The sequence below is a fragment of the Lepidochelys kempii genome, chromosome 2 (assembly GCF_965140265.1).
Source record: "Lepidochelys kempii isolate rLepKem1 chromosome 2, rLepKem1.hap2, whole genome shotgun sequence".
Classification (NCBI taxonomy): Eukaryota; Metazoa; Chordata; order Testudines; family Cheloniidae; genus Lepidochelys; species Lepidochelys kempii.
In genome coordinates this window covers 215,667,118-215,684,677 of record NC_133257.1, presented here as the reverse complement: position 1 = coordinate 215,684,677, position 17,560 = coordinate 215,667,118, and the positions used below count along the sequence as shown (strand labels likewise).

The 17,560-nt window shown below is 40.5% G+C and overlaps 1 protein-coding gene across 5 annotated transcripts in view; it reads right to left on the bottom strand.

Moving 5' to 3' along the window:
* The window catches only part of DGKB (diacylglycerol kinase beta), a 510,469-nt gene that overhangs the window by 169,087 nt on the left and 323,822 nt on the right, over positions 1–17,560 (bottom strand). For all 5 annotated transcript variants that reach the window (XM_073333812.1, XM_073333808.1, XM_073333809.1 and 2 more), the window contains one exon: positions 2,365–2,429. In XM_073333812.1, coding sequence (XP_073189913.1) covers positions 2,365–2,429 — 65 coding nt within the window. The remainder of the gene's footprint in view (positions 1–2,364; positions 2,430–17,560) is intronic.

The following is a 17,560-nucleotide window of genomic DNA, read 5'->3' as shown; positions in this document are numbered from 1 at the left end:
AGCATCATTATGGAATGTCACCATATGCAAACTGCTGTTAACAGAACAAACTACATCTGAGATAATTGTATGTAAAATTACATTAGCAGGGTTTGTCATTTTCCCCCTGTATGCAAAATAAAACAAATATTTTTAAAATGATAAGCCTGTAGCAAAATGCTTCAGGAAACTATCTGAATAAAGATATGTACTGTCTTTGTCTAAAATATCATACTTAAAGATAGCACTCTGGCTATCTACAAATGACTGGGTTGACATTAGAACTTCTCTATTATAAACATGCTAGCAAATTCTAACTTTTAACAGTTAATACTTAGATTTATTTTTGATAAATATTATATCATCTGAATGAGAGCTCTTCTAACCCCTGGAAATATCATTACCTTTTCAAGTTCTTTCAGTATCTCAGTAACAAGAGGTGTAAAGATTGGAACTATATATTTTTGTAATTAATTTCCTTAAGATAATGTTAGAAACATCAGAATCTTTAAAATATAGATGAATTTCAAGGTGAGCCTGCAGCAGATGTTATTAATGGCATATAATTTATTGTGACATGAAATCTGATCTGAAACTCATATTATTAGCTGAGCTTTTTATAAATTAAAATTTCCAATTGCTGAAAATACGCAGAAGGGCCACGGATAAACCAGCTTCACCTTCAGAGTCTAGAAAACCTGCATTGATAAGTGTCTGATAGCTCCAGCAATATGTCTTTATGAACCACTGTATTCTCTTCATTATATATTTCTTGGGAGTGAAAAATATATGAGCTTTATGAAGAGGAGCGATTATAACAGTGGTGGGCAACCTATGGCCGATCAGGGTAATCTGATTGCGGGCTGCGAGACATTTTGCTGACATTGATCATCCACAGGCATGCCCCCCGCAGCTCCCAGTGGCTACGGTTCACTGTTCCCAGCCAATGGGAGCTGCGGGAAGTGGTGGCCAGCACATCCCTGCGGCCTACCGCTTCCCACAGCTCCCATTGGCCGGGAACGGCGAACCGTGGCCACTGGGAGCTGCGCAGAGGGGGGCGGCATGCCTGTGGATGGTCAATAGTTAGCAAAATGTCTCGTGGCCCGCAACCAGATTACCCTGATGGGCACCGCATCTTGCCCACCACTGTATTATAACATGGGCGCTTATTGCAGAATTTATTGTAATATATCTAACCCTGGATCATGATAGATCCTCACAGATGCTGAGGGGTACGGAATGTGTAAGAAGCCTCCTGGTGTATGGCTTGTGACAACCTCAGTCCCTGTGGTTGGGTGAGCACAGTGTTTTCGGCCACACTGCAGTGGTTAATGGCCCCACTCACATCACTCTGTATTGGTCCACAAAGCAGGACAGCCATACTAGGGAGAGCATATCCACTATCCCATAGAAATGGCAGCCTGTGTAACTCTCATCCATTAGGGCAGCTTGCTTACCTGAGGCACAATTGCTCCAAGATCTCCCTATGGAGCATAGCAGCTCCACATAGGCCCCAATTCCAGTCAGTGGGTAAATGCCACAATTTGGCCCAGAGAGAGAATATATTCATAAGTATATAAATAAATATGTGCAGTATATATTCCTATATATTGTATTGATTTATTTTCCTCTCTTGTGCCTTTAAATGTTACTTAAGACTTCTGAAATGTTGCCATTCCCCATCATTGTTGATCTGTTAAATTACCCTAATATGAGAGACAAACAAGCATTGAATTATGGATTTTATCTACTCAGTAAGCAGTCTATTGAGGAAAGATGTATTTAGAGTACATGTTAACACATTTTACATTTCCAAAAAAATTTGGAACAACAGTCCATATCAAACTCAAAAAGGAACACATGGATATACGCAAAGTTTCAGTTCGCACATTTTAGACATTTCCCAAGCTTCTTAATGATAAGAAGTATATATTTATAAAACAGCATTCAGTTGCCCTTCCTCACAAAGAGTATATATGGAAGAGTCCCCTGTCAACATACCAGTGTGTATGTAGGAACGAAAGATAAGGACCCCCAGCTGCAGCTGTCTAAGTGCTCTGCAGTTCCTAATGGCAAAGTGTCAACTCAGGGATCCTCAGATACCACAGTGCATCATCTCTATCATGCTAATCTTAAGAGTCAATCATTTTGGATGTGAGAACACTTTATTTATAATGCTGCTCACTTCAACTGAGATACCAGATATCGCTGATTTTAATCGGAATAATCTGGAACCAGATATTTAAAGTAAGATGCAGTGACATTCTGTCTTGTAATAATAATCAATATATTGAAGGAAAATGCAGAATTTACCTCCTCATGGAACATACATCTTACCCATTTGAAAACAACCTATTCACATGCAAATATTGTTTATGTTCTTACCTACTGTTGAACTTCTCTGGATGTTTTTCTCGCATGATGTGGAATCTGTGGGCAATTGAAGCATCCTAACAGGAAAAAAGAAATGTGTAAATCTATCATCATGGGTAAAACTGCAAAATATAAAATCGAAATTCTAACCGAGGCACATAAACCACAAGATGTTTTGTGCACTATCATTATACCAGAGCAGTACCCTGATAATTTTGAAATCTCAGATATACAATATTCCAACAAGCAGATATAGCTCCAAATCATTCACCTACTACACATTTTACAGTCTGTTACATCTTTTTATATGAATGGAATGAGAGAGTTATTTTTGCTGAAAGTATCTCTAACTGTTGTGCAACATACAAGCATTTGTTTTCAGTGAAGGTTTACTATCCACATCATTATTTTTGCTGGACTACAGAATACATCTATGAAATCTCTTTATTTGGTAAAGTAGGATGGAAGACCCAGTCAGGTAACCTCACCTGTATACAGCCTGAGCATTTGTATAGGACCATTCAACAGTCTTGTATATAGAGTTCTGTGTGGTCTAGGTCACGATCTGGCTACCCAATATTATATACACATTTAAAAAAAATAAGTGGATTCATTATATAGGAGAACCACCATCACTGCCATTACAAAATGACTGCATGCTAAATCTCTAAATCAGATCCCTACATAAGGCATCTCCAGAGCACAGCCATTCCCAGCCTTTAGATACACATGTCCTATTACCTCATAGACACCTTGGAAGAAATGTGTAGGGGGGGTATATTTTTTATATTATATATATATATATATATATTACGAAGAGGATATAAAGCACTTTAAAATCATGGATTAAAAATAACAAATAAGAGGTAAGCTTTTATACACAATGTGATGGACTGGAAATATCTCTACTGATTCTTTATATGGTGCAGGTGTGACGCAGGAACCTCTCTGTGCCAAGAGGGACAGGAGTATAAAAGGGTTACAGGGATCCCCAGTTTCTGGTGTTTACCTACTAGTCCACCAAAGAACGTCATGTAAAGTCTGTAATGGAAGCCTGTGTCATCCTGGTCATCAGAATCATTGCGAGTTGCACGTGTGGATAACATGTAAGAAGATAGGCAGGTATATTGGAAATTATGTTCTTAAGGTCTTGTAGTTAAAGGCAAGTCACTCAAAGCTAGCTTTCCTCGTTCCTCGAGAAAAACTTCTCCAAAGAGGAGGTGAGAAACACTTATCTCCCTAGCTAACGGTTATGTGTCTTACAACAGAAGTCTATTAGCATATCAAGTTAAATAGTAATGAAGAGCTTGGGGGCACTTTAAAAGAAAATGAACAGGAAGAGGTAAACAGAGGGAGAGGGGGAGTTCTCAGGTAAAGATTAAAGGTCTGTTCTGGTATATCTGGGAGTGAAAGAAGCCCTGGCATCCTTCACTGAAGAAGTAAATTGCCAGTGTGTTTGCTTCATGAAAAAGGGATCTTAACCAGGCTTGGTTGAAAATGTTGGGAAGAACTTTGGGTGAGATAAACTTCTTTAAACAGGAGTATAATTGTCAATTAAGTTGATGCCATAGAAAGCATGTTACGACTGTTTTATATGTAAAACATATAAATATTTCAATATTTCAATTTCGTTTCAATATTTCTGTTTGCTATCAGATGAATCTCTGTTCTTTGTTAAAAAAAAACAAACTTATACTTGCCTTCTCTACACAGACATTTAAGTGTTACGTCTTAAGCAAAGCTGTGCTCTAATGTGAACACTAGGAATTATAGCTCTATGGCCTGTGTTGGGCAGGTCATCAGAATAGATGATCACCATGACCCTTTCTGGCCTTAATCTATGAATCTATGAACTAGTAAGCTGTGGTGCACTGTTCCTTTGGGAACATCAAACCTGGTAATTCTGTAAGCGTCCACTGGAGCAGGGGCTGGACACTGGGGATGCTAGGACGACTCGTGGGGTGAAGTGTGCCCAACACTAATGTGTAAAGAGAGAGTGGGGCCTGGAGGAGAGGTGCTTGTGTTGCCAGTAGCTGGTGGAGTCTGGGAGCTGAACCCAGCAGGCACAGACAAAGCTCACTGATGCTAAGGGTATGTAGTAGTGACTATGGCTCACAATCCTGAGTACCCCCAGGGAGTATCACACAAGGCCTCTCTGTGTTTGGCTATAATGGGTTATTTGCTATGGAGGCACATCAAAAGGGGTTGTTTAAGGAACCAAGCAGGAAAGGTAAAACAATAACACGTGTGAGAATCCACGAGAAACAATGGCTGAGCTATCACTGGGGGATAAACTACCTGTCTGGCTCCATCCAGCTTAGAATGATTTACTCTTTCCAAAGCTAAGCCTGGATCAAAGAACATCTAATCCCCAAAGATCCTAGAAAAGGGAGGCGGGGTTGGGTGAGCTTGAAGAGGCTGCGTACAGAAAAGCTGACACCCGATTGACAGAGACAGAGGTAGAAACTATAGAGGGGGCAATCTGTTTTTTCCCTGCCAGAGCTGGAATTGGCTTGGTTTAAACTTTAGGGGAACATACAAAGGTGTAAGTAAAAAAGTGTCTAGGCTTTTTATTGTATTTTTCCCCTTTTGCTCTAAGTGGTTTGTACCTCTGAGGAATGAATTAATAGTGCTTTGTTTTGAAGATACTGTTTCTTTGTCGTTGAAAACATATGCTATCACGGACTCTCAAAGGGAAACTATTACAGGTGTCAAAACCAAGTTGGACCTGTGTTGTTAACATGGTTGGAAACAGAAAGGTGCAGCCCAGAGTCCAATCTAAGAGTGGTTGGGCCATGTGGTTCCACCCACAGTGAGGCACAGGAAGCCAGGCATGTCCCCGATAGGGTACACTCAAGAAGCACTAAAAGGGGTCTAAGTCACAGTTTGCCTGGTGCACACGCACGTGTGCACACACACACACAACCATCACACATGATGATGTGGTATGGAATAAAGATTTTAAGCAGTATGAGTTTGTGATGGCTAACCAAATTACTCCCAAGCAGCTTCAATACTTACAAGTTACATATATCATCCCCGATGTGTGTCAGTAAAACCTTCAGACCATGCCACATTCACATCATGTATTTAAGTGCCATGTATTTAATAGAAAAATAGAAAATTATTGATGCTATTTTTCATATTCATCTATCTGTAAAATCAGTACCATTTAAGTTCAGCTGTAGTGGCCTACAAGCAAGATAAAAAATACAGAGAAAGAGAGAGAGAGAGAAACTGTGCTAACCGTAAACACATCCTTATCTGCTTCACCTCACTTGTAACTCCCACGTGGAACTTCCTTGTCTCAGTGGAGTATTCCCAAACTCATTGTCCTGTCAGTCTCATCTGCTTATCATTCACGTATTATTGTATTTATAAGAAAGTTGAAAAGTAATTTTACAAGGCAAATATTCACTATTATAGGTAATCCCGCAGTTACAAATACTTTATCCTCAAAGTGATGCTGGTAGTAAAACTTGAGCTGCCAATCTTCCATGTAAAGACAGCCAGTAGATCAAAATCAACTCTGCTATCTAGAAAGCACTGTTTTGGGTACTTTATCCACATGTTAGACACTCCAATTAGTGAAAGTATATTTACTAGAAAAAAATAAACAGAAAGGACCACCGTTGTACTTAAATTGTTAACTTTCCTCTATATTAAGGCAAAAGTAAAAGAAAGACCTAAAACAAAATGAATAAAGAAGTAGTACTGTCTTTGACAGAAACTAGAAAACACTAATCAAGGACTAACTGTCTAATGAATGAAATGAAAAGGCTAATGTGCTTACACATGCATAACAAATGCAAGGCATAAACAAGTTAGGGATCAATGCCTACTGCAGATGACAGATAGGCAGTTATTTTTCCATGGAAGGTTAATTTGCTTGAAATTTTCCCCTACCTGAACATTTTCTGACTCCAAAACAGATCAAGCAACTTAGTGAGCTGAGAGATTAAAAAGGACAATGCATAAAAATCTATTTTGATGAGCACAGCACAAGGCAGATGCATGCCACACAAATTTAATACAAACATTGCTGAAAGGGTACAACTTTGTTTATAAAAAATATAAACGAAACCAATCACTGGTACCCACACACATATATGCTTTGAAGTAGAGGAGCTGCTCTTCAATTGACTGGCATAAGACTGGCATCAATGGTGCATCGAATCCGGTGACTCCAAGATCCATTGATTGGCACTTAGATTCTTTAGTTTTAACCTGCACCCAGGCCTGGCCAATTTACATAGGATTCCATGTCACTGAGACACTGGAAGGGACTCACATGGGACCCTTGTTAACAGGGCAGCCCTTTGTTCCCATGAAGACTCTCAGCTTTCATGTAAAAAAATATTTTTAGCCCATTTCTTTGTGAAGTTAGCGTTACATAAAATGGTCTAAACAAATGCAAACTAATTGCAAGGCCCAAAACAAACCAGCAGCAGGAATCTGGAGGTCGCGATGAATTTAAGATCCACCCTCTAATAAATATAGCAGCTAGGGATCACCAGACAACATCCTCTTTACCTTGGGGAATCTATTACGAGCTTCACACCACCAGAGAAGTAGACCAGAGAGCTGGTCCACACACCTTTTAAAGTTTTCAGAGTAGCAGCCATGTTAGTCTGTATTCACAAAAAGAAAAGGAGTACTTGTGCACCTTAGAGACTAACAAATTTATTTGAGCATAAGCTTTCGTGAGCTACAGCTCACTTCATGGGATGCATTCAGTGGAAAATACAGTGGTGAGATTTATATACACAGAGAACATGAAACAATGGGTGTTACCATACACACTGTAACCAGAGTGATCCCTTAAGGTGAGCTATTACCAGCAGGAGAGCCGGGTGCAGGGGGGGAAAGGGGGGAACCTTTTGTAGTGATAATCAAGGTGGGCCATTTCCAGCAGTTGACAAGAACGTCTGAGGAACAGTGGGGGTGGGGGTGGGGATAAACATGGGGAAAAAGTTTTACTTTGTGAAATGACCCATCCACTCCCAGTCTCTATTCAAACCTAAGTTATTTGTATCCAGTTTGCAAATTAATTCAAATTCAGCAGTCTCTCATTGGAGTCTGTTTTTGAAGTTTTTTTTGTTGAAGTATTGCCACTTTTAGGTCTGTAATTGAGTGACCACAGAGACTGAAGTGTTCTCCAACTGGTTTTTGAATGTTATAATTCTTGACATCTGATTTGTGTCCATTTATTCTTTTACGTAGAGACTGTCCAGTTTGACCAATGTACATAGCAGAGGGCACATGATGGCATATATCACATTGGTGGATGTGCAGGTGAACGAGCCTCTGATAGTGTGGCTGATGTGATTAGGCCCTATGATGGTGTCCCCTGAATAGATATGTAGACACAGTTGGCAATGGGCTTTGTTGCAAGGATAGGTTCCTGGGTTAGTGGTTCTGTTGTGTGGTGTGTGGTTGCTGGTGAGTATTTGCTTCAGGTTGAGGGGCTTTCTGTAAGCAAGGACTGGCCTGTCTCCCAAGATCTGTGAGAGTGATGGGTCGTCCTTCAGGATAGGTTGTAGATCCTTGATGATGCATTGGAGAGGTTTTAGTTGGGGGCTGAAGGTGATGGCTAGTGGCGTTCTGTTATTTTCTTTGTTAGGCCTGTCCTGTAGTAGGTGACTTCTGGGAACTCTTCTGGCTCTGTCAATCTGTTTCTTCACTTCAGCAGGAGGGTATTGTAGTTGTAAGAATGCTTGATAGAGATCTTGTAGGTGTTTGTCTGAGGGGTTGGAGCAAATGCGGTTGTATCGTAGAGCTTGGCTGTAGACAATGGATCGTGTGGTGTGGTCTGGATGAAAGCTGGAGTCATGTAGGTAGGAATAGCGGTCGGTAGGTTTCCGGTATAGGGTGGTGTTTATGTGACCATCGCTTATTAGAACCGTAGCGTCCAGGAAGTGGATCTCTTGTGTGGACTAGACCAGGCTGAGGTTGATGGTGGGATGGAAATCATTGAAATCACGGAGGAATTCCTCAAGGGCTTCTTTTCCTTGGGTCCAGATGATGAAGATGTCATCAATGTAGCGCAAGTAGAGTAGGGGTATTAGGGGACGAGAGCTGAGGAAGTGCTGTTCTAAGTCAGCCATAAAAATGTTGGCATACTGTGGGGCCATGCAGGTACCCATAGCAGTGCCGCTGATTTGAAGGTATACATTGTCCCCAAATGTGAAATAGTTATGGATGAGGACAAAGTCACAAAGTTCAGCCATCAGGTTTACATTATCGGGGATAGTGTTCCCGACGGCTTGTAGTCCATCTTTGTGTGGAATGTTGGTGTAGAGGGCTTCTATATCCATAGTGGCCAGGATGGTGTTTTCAGGAAGATCACCGATGGACTGTAGTTTCCTCAGGAAGTCAGTGGTGTCTCAAAGATAGCTGGGAGTGCTAGTAGCGTAGGGCCTGAGGAGGGAGTCTACATAGCCAGACAATCCTGCTGTCAGGGTGCTAATCCCTGAGAGGATGGGGCATCCAGGATTTCCAGGTTTATGGATCTTCGGTAGCAGATAGAATACCCCAGGTCGGGTTCCAGGGGTGTGTCTGTGCAGATTTTAAAGTGAATGGAGTCAAATACTTTTAGGGCTGTATCTCAAACCTCCCCAGATTCCTTAGGCTGGTTCTGTGCACAGTGATATGCTCATGGTGGACAGTAAGCTCATGCTCAGCTCATGGTGGACAGTAACGGGTTAAATTTGGGTTGGGGTCATTGTTTCAAACTCCCTCCCACAATTCTGTGGCTGGGCATGTTAATGTTTCCAGCCTGCTCTAAGGTTGGGGAAGAACAAGCTGCTGCTGCTCATTCAGCCAGATGCTGAGCTGTGAGTGGAGCTCACTAGCAACATAGGCAAGTCAGCCACTTCAAGAAAAATATTCCTGCATCTCACACCAGTACCAGCTGGAAAACATGACAAGTGCACCAATAAATAATAAAAATAGCAAATCCTGCAACCAAAGTACTCTCTACTCAGCCCCACCAGTCACTCTGGCATGTCAAAAGGAGGACTACTACTGCTGTACTTAGAGGAAGTCCTGTATTCACCTCTAACTGCCTGCCCAATCTAAGCACAGAGTTTGAATGGTCAGTATTGGGAGGAAGCCTGGAGATCCATTCCCCACAGAATCCGGGGAGAAACCAGCTTGGAGGGAGGGGAGCACCAGCCGGAAGAGGAGACTCAATGAATTGCAGAACCACAGGAGACTCATTTGACAACCAATGATCCAGTTACCAGAAAACAGTACTGTTCCTCCATCCCATCCAATCACTCCAGAGCCAGGGACCAGAGGGCAGTTTGCCTGCCTCCAACAGCTTCTGCTACTGAGGAAAGCTGCCAGGTAGGTAAGCCATCAAGAGTAGCTTCTATGAGGTACTGGGCAAGCTTGGTGCATTGAAGGATATTGAGAGGGGGTGGAGGATTAATGGATTGGGATGATGTAACTCAAAACCTCCTCAGTGCCAACTAGCAAGGGGGTTACTTGAATATTGTGATCCTGGTATGTACATTCTGGATCACCAAAGCACATTATGTGAGGTCTTTAATGAAAGCTAGGGTCACGCTGCTCATTAATATCATTGTGAAATGGATGGATAGAGACTATGCAAAAGTTACGTAAGTAAACTGAAAATGTGTTTTAAAAGTTGTTCAAGGCAGAGTTGACAAACAGGTTTTCTGTCAGACAAAAGATATTTATTCATTGGTCTCTATATTGTCTCTATATTGTCATGAAAATTAAGCATTGTAAGTTAACACAATGACTACACATCTACATAGGAAGTCAGAAGGGGCGCATGAAATCAACAAGGTAGCAGCATGCAGGAAAATAAGCCACAAAGGTTATCACCCAGAGTACAGACAATGAACAATTGGGAATATAAGTAGAAGGCAAAATGATACCCCTTTATTCTAGGAAGTAAACAGACAGCACATTTACATTCATAAAACAGGATCTCCGCCTACCTTAGTGAAAGATGCTGCAAAGGACTTTGGGTGAGACAAAACATCTTTAGACAGGTAGTTAGCCTGTAAAATTTAGTCTTTAAAAAAGTGTGTTATGATTTTCAGAGTAACAGCCGTGTTAGTCTGTATTCGCAAAAAGAAAAGGAGTACTTGTGGCACCTTAGAGACTAACCAATTTATTTGAGCATAAGCTTTCATGAGCTACAGCTCACTTCATCGGATGCATACTGTGCAAAGTGTAGAAGATCTTGTATACACACAAAGCATGAAAAAATACCTCCCCCCACCCCACTCTCCTGCTGGCAGTAGCTTATCTAAAGTGATCACTCTCCTTACAATGTGTATGATAATCAAGGTGGGCCATTTCCAGCACAAATCCAGGGTTTAACAAGAACGTCTGAGGAGGGGGGAGGGTGTTAGGAAAAAACAAGGGGAAATAGGTTACCTTGCATAATGACTTAGCCACTCCTAGTCTCTATTCAAGCCTAAGCTAATTGTATCCAATTTGCAAATGAATTCCAATTCAACAGTTTCTCACTGGAGTCTGGATTTGATGTTTTTTTGTTGAAGAATTGCAACTTTCATGTCTGTAATCGCGTGACCAGAGAGATTGAAGTGTTCTCCGACTGGTTTATGAATGTTATAATTCTTGACATCTGATTTGTGTCCATTTATTCTTTTACGTAGAGACTGTCCAGTTTGACCAATGTACATGGCAGAGGGGCATTGCTGGCACATGGTGGTATATATCACATTGGTGGATGTGCAGGTGAACGAGCCTCTGATAGTGTGGCTGATGTGATTAGGCCCTGTGATGGTGTCCCCTGAATAGATATGTGGGCACAGTTGGCAACAGGCTTTGTTGCAAGGATAGGTTCCTGGGTTAGTGGTTCTGTTGTGTGGTATGTGGTTGCTGGTGAGTATTTGCTTCAGGTTGGGGGGCTGTCTGTAGGCAAGGACTGGCCTGTCTCACAGGATTTATGAGAGTGTTGGGTCATCCTTCAGGATAGGTTGTAGATCCTTAATAATGCGTTGGAGGGGTTTTAGTTGGGGGCTGAAGGTGACGGCTAGTGGCGTTCTCGTTATTTTCTTTGTTAGGCCTGTCCTGTAGTAGGTGACTTCTGGGAACTCTTCTGGCTCTATCAATCTGTTTCTTCACTTCCGCAGGTGGGTATTGTAGTTGTAAGAATGCTTGATAGAGATCTTGTAGGTGTTTGTCTGAAGCGTTGGAGCAAATGCGGTTGTATCGTAGAGCTTGGCTGTAGACACTGGATCGTGTGGTGTGGTCTGGATGAAAGCTGGAGTCATGTAGGTAGGAATAGCGGTCGGTAGGTTTCCGGTATAGGGTGGTGTTTATGTGACCATCATTTATTAGCACTGTAGTGTCCAGGAAGTGGATCTCTTGTGTGGACTGGACCAGGCTGAGGTTGATGGTGGGATGGAAATTGTTGAAATCATGGTGGAACTCCTCAAGGGCTTTTTTTCCATGGGTCCAGATGATGAAGATGTCATCAATATAGCGCAAGTAGAGTAGGGGCGTTAGGGGACGAGAGCTGAGGAAGCGTTGTTCTGAGTCAGGCATAAAAATGTTGGCATACTGTGGGGCCATGCAGGTACCCATAGCAGTGCCGCTGATCTGAAGGTATACATTGTCCCCAACTGTAAAATAGTTATGGGTAAGGACATGTGCTGGAAATGGCCCAACTTGATTATCATACACATTGTAAGGAGAGTGATCACTTTAGATAAGTTACTGCCAGCAGGAGAGTGGGGTGGGGGAGGTATTTTTTCATGCTTTGTGTGTATAAAAGATCTTCTACACTTTCCACAGTATGCATCCGATGAAGTGAGCTGTAGCTCACGAAAGCTTATGCTCAAATAAATTGGTTAGTCTCTAAGGTGCCACAAGTACTCCTTTTCTTGTTATGATTTTGTTTCATATGTAACCCTTTTGTTTCCATTATCCTAACTCAGTAGCTCTTGCATCTTTGATAATAGACTTATTTCTGTTTCACTATAAATATATCTCTGTGCTGTAGTATTAAGCAAGGTGCTGATCCTCAGTTGAATCCTACAAGCTGGTGTATACACCATTCCCTTGGGGACAGTAGCCCTGGTATTTCCTGTGAGTATTCAGTGGAGGCGGGGCTGGACACTACCAGAGAATGCTTCAAAAGGGCTTGGGGACTAGGATACACCTATTGTTAACCATAAGGCAAAGTAAGGACATTTGCCCAGAGGAGGGTGCTTGGGTGACTAAGAGGCTGCTGGTCTCAGAGAGGCTCTCTTTCACTGGCGGCAGGGGGGTAACAAGGAGACTCACAGCTCTGGGTCCCCCCGAGAACCATCACAGGTGAGAGAATATACAATTAGTGAGTTATGAGACTAAGAGTATGGAATTGATGGGTTTTCTGAAGAGTAGAAAAATGTGTGGAATTGATATTTTATGGTGTGGAGTAGGAAAGAAAGTATGGGATTTGTGGGTTTTTTTTGCAAAGGAGGTGAAACAAAAGTACTTCATCTCAGGGAATGTCACATATATAACTAATTGTGATAAAAATGTTTTGGGAAATCCCTTATTATAATTTGGAAATACATCACTGTTCCACCATGGTGTCACTTAGTGGACAGTTAATTTCTTTTCACGTGGTAGAAGTTTTATCCAGTTAGGATACAACTGGTGGGGTGCCTGTTGGGAGGTGGAAGAAAGAAACAAGGAAAGGAAGGGCTTATGATTGTTTTAATATGCAGCCACAACATCTAAAAATGTGAACGTGCCCAAGCACAAGGACCATTATTAAGCTACTGCTTTTAACGGTTCTGAGTCAATGCAACATCAGTGAGTGACTCCAAGAGGAAAAATCTCTTGCAAGAAAACAAACGTTTTTGTCTCAGATCTATAGCAACTCCACTGCAGATAATGCTGAATATCAAACTTTTATTATCAAGTTATTCTAACTAATTAGTTGATTTATTGCATGATGCTTTGAGAAGATCATTAAAAAGTCTTCAGTAATAGGATGCTAATAATCCAATGTCTACTACTTCCTTTAACATATGCGGTTTGTTTTACAGTCATCTACACAGTATATTAAGATAGTTGCCCAGAATGATGATGTCTTTTCTCTGCATCTCTCTTTTTCTAGACAATGTCACCCATCTAACCTGAAAATATCATAGGTTTTCCCTTGTATTTCTCCTGTCCCTTAATTTTTTTTCCCCCATTTACTGCCCAATCACTGCCTCTGCTACCTTGGTATTTTGGAAGCAGAGATGAAGTAACTGATAAATACTTGATAAATATAACTCCTAGTTAATCCTGGCTTTAACAAAGAACATGAATTGTTCGACAACATCTGAGGTAATAACCTCAAAGTACACTTCTAACAGAATGGAAGCCCCTTGTTCTCTTTAAGAGATACTAGCCATACCCTAACCCCCACACTAGAATTTTAAATGGCTGGACAATCCTTAGTCACTTCTTGCTCAGGTTTGTTTTAAACCCTGACAGTGAAGATGAGAGAGAGACAGGACAGAACACATCTGTATCTGCTCTTAGGAAATGGAAAAGATATTTTAATTGAACTGGGACATTTCTCAAAGTGACCTGCCAAGAAGAAAAGAAGCTTAAGTTGCTATACCTCTTTAATACCTTATGATTGACTTACACACATATATATTCATCTTTTTAATGGGTATTAGCATTACCGGAAAGCAATCTGAAGCAGTCTTTTCAGAGGAGTAACCTTATACATTGAGAATAACCTTATAGAAAGATTAATGCATTTAATATATGTCTGTCTATAAGCTTGCTGTGATTAAAATCTCTATTAAATAATATTTTTATGCTAATAAACAACCACATGACCGATATGCACCTTCTTTGGATGCAAACAAGCTGATTATTTTTCTAAGATGCTTCTTTAATTAAGGTTAAATGGATCTACAAGGCTAGGAAGTTTAAGGGGTAATTCAGTAACCTGTAATCTTTGGGATCAGAATGAAAATCTAACCTTAGCAATGAGTTTGCTCATATCAACTCAGTTGTTAACATAGATTAGTCTAGATACACAAAATCACAGAAAGCATAATTAAGAGAGATTTGCTTTGGTGAATTCAGAATAAAATTTCATTTTTTGATAAAGGGATTCTCTTATCACAGTTGCTCTTTATACATTCTACTGTACATGCATATTTCCTAAGGAGCAGAAAATCTCTTTGCCTATACCTGTCAATTTTTTCAGTATAAATAATTACACACATACCATCCCCACATCTTAAAAGAGCTAATGAAATGGAACAATTTATATTATATAAGCTATTCAACCATTAAAGCTTAGTGAATGGTTTTAGTGAAACTGAACCTGACAAACTAAACCATAATAATGATATTTATTTTTAAGTCAAAAATTGCTGGAATCTTTCTTGGATTAATAATCTTGTGTCCCTGTTCTTCTAGGACAAATTTAGGAGTGCTTAGATAATGCTATTCCTAGTGTCAATTATATTCTTTGCACAATCCGCACTTAGATGGACACACCTAAGAAGAAAAGGAGGACTTGTGGCACCTTAGAGACTAAAAAAATTATATTAGCATAAGCTTTCGTGAGCTACAGCTCACTGCATCGGATGAAGTGAGCTGTAGCTCTCAAAAGCTTATGGTCAAATAAATTTGTTCGTCTCTAAGGTGCCACAAGTCCTCCTTTTCTTTTTGCGGATACAGACTAACTTGGCTGCTACTCTGACACCTAAGAAGTTCATTCTGTTTCTAAAGATATTATTGATTCAAGTGGTGTTCCATATTTTAAGTATACATAATATCTCTAATACCAAAATGAAATTTATGTATTCACCCAGTTATTTATGAATGATGGATGAACAGAGAAATGTGTATTTGGAAGTCATAACCAACAACACACGCTTAAGGCTCATATTTAGGGCTAGCTTTTTGTTGAATCCCTGGGCTTCATGTTTGAGTAACAGGGAACTGGAATATTTCCCAACACCACAAAGTGAAATCCATTTTTCAGGAAAGGAGGTATTTGTGCAATATTTGCTGTCCTGACTATGTAGAGTGATCTAAAGGCAACAGGAAGACATACATGTGAATCTTCACAACGACACAACTTACGATAGAACTGAATTATCTGTGCAGATGAACTTGCTGGACCCAGACTGCCATGCTGACTGATTACATGGTCAGCAAAGAGAAGAGTAGAGCAGTGATCACATGCTAGTCAGCTAGCTTGGCCAAATAAAGACGAAGGAACTACAGTATCATCACCATCATATGTTGCTCAGAGATCTTTATTTAATACACTAAATATTTCTGTGGTAAACATTTCCAGGTGTTTCTGATAACTGCCGATGGGGAACTGCTCTGAAATTGCCAGAAAATATTTTACAGTGACTGAGCAGAATTCAGTCAAGGTCATTGCCTGAACTGGAAATCAGTGTAATCAATACAATGCAATATACACGACTGCTACTGCAGATGATTTTCTGGCACATACAGCAATAGTTCATATAAGTAAAAAAGCAGACAAGCAGCTTCAGATTCAACCTGGTTTGAAACAAGCATCCAGCACTTCACGTGTGGTTCTAGGTAGTTTTGAACATTAAGTTGGGAGAGGAAGTGGGTGGCCCTCCAGTAAGTTCCATTAGTAAGCACAATTTTACTATACTGTGAAACAACTCACAGTAACAAAGAAAATTGTGCGAGAACTGTCATTTACTATGTGTTTATACAATGCCTATCACAATGGGCTCAATCTGGCTGTGGCCTTCCGTAATATAAATGTTCAAAAATAATAATAAAGTTGACGCCTGAACAAACAGCATATTTTAGTGTTTTGAAATTTTTAAAAAGGCGTGTACAAGCCTTTTCTGACAAAGAAAGACTGATATTTTTCATCATCTTGGGTAAAACTGACACTGAAATGTCCTGTGTAAATTATACCCTACATCTTCATAAATTATATATACTTATTTCCTTGATAGGGACGGAGTCATAAACTCTTACCTGACTTCTCCTTAGAAATTTCACTGTGTTGCCAAAGTTAGTCAGAGCTTTAGCAACACAGCCCATCGTTTTTCTATGCATACGTATGTTATCAATTTGTTTCCATAGTAGATATATATTTGTATAAGAACTATGAAAACCACTGGGACATCTCTTATTGATTAACTGTCTGAAAGGATATTTTTCTCTTAATTGAAAAAGGTGGCAAATCAGTCACTGGTTCCCACATTCAGTGGTATTTTTCCATTTGAAATTCAAATATTTTATGTTGTAATATTATCTAGTATAATCAGGTCATCTCGTTCTGCGCCAACAACTGTTAGAATGTAAAAATCTTAATATAAAAGAAAGTTCCCACAATTCTTAAATGTATAATTTTGCATTGTGTAGTTCACTAAAAAAATTACACTCCTAAATTAGGGCTGGTTGTTAGACATTTCAAATACCAATGGTCTCTTACCCCTCTGCTTCACTTCAGACTTCCAAACCCCACTCTCTTCTTCACAACCCTTATAGCTCCCCTTTGCTCTTAGACTCTGTCTTACTTTTTGTATAATGACCCTTGCTTGCTCTCTTGCTACACGGCTCAAAATTCTACCTCTACCTAGGCCACTCTTCTTCATTTTGACCTAGGCCTTTCTTTTTTCTCTACTGCATCTTTGTCTTGTATGCTATTATTCCTAATTCGCCAGACCTTCAGTATTAGGGCATGTCTACACGTACAGCACTGCAGCGCCGTAGCTGTGCTGATACAGCTGCACTGCTGCAGCACGTGAGATGAAGATGCTCTCTGCCGACGGGAGAGAGCTCTCCCACTGGCATAAAAATACCACCTCCCCGTGCAGCATAAGCTATGTCAGTGGAAGGAACTCTCCTGCCACAGTGTAATCTAGGTCTGTTGGCGGGGGGGGAGAGCGTGAAATATTCACAACCTGAGCAACACAAGTTTTGCCAACATAGGCTGTAGTGTAGACATAGCCTTAGATATAGGCCCTCTTCCTTTCCTCCTGACTCACTCCTCTCACTACTGCAGGCCCTCCCCTTGTATTTCAAGCCTCTTTCCTTAGGAAGGTTACTAAGACCTTATATAACTGCTCTGATCATCATTGTTTAATTGAGCTGCTCTGATTAACAATCTTGATACTGCTCTTTGCCTTTCCCACTGTCTGCTCTAATGGACTGGTGATTGGTGAGCCAAACATCCATTTTGTCT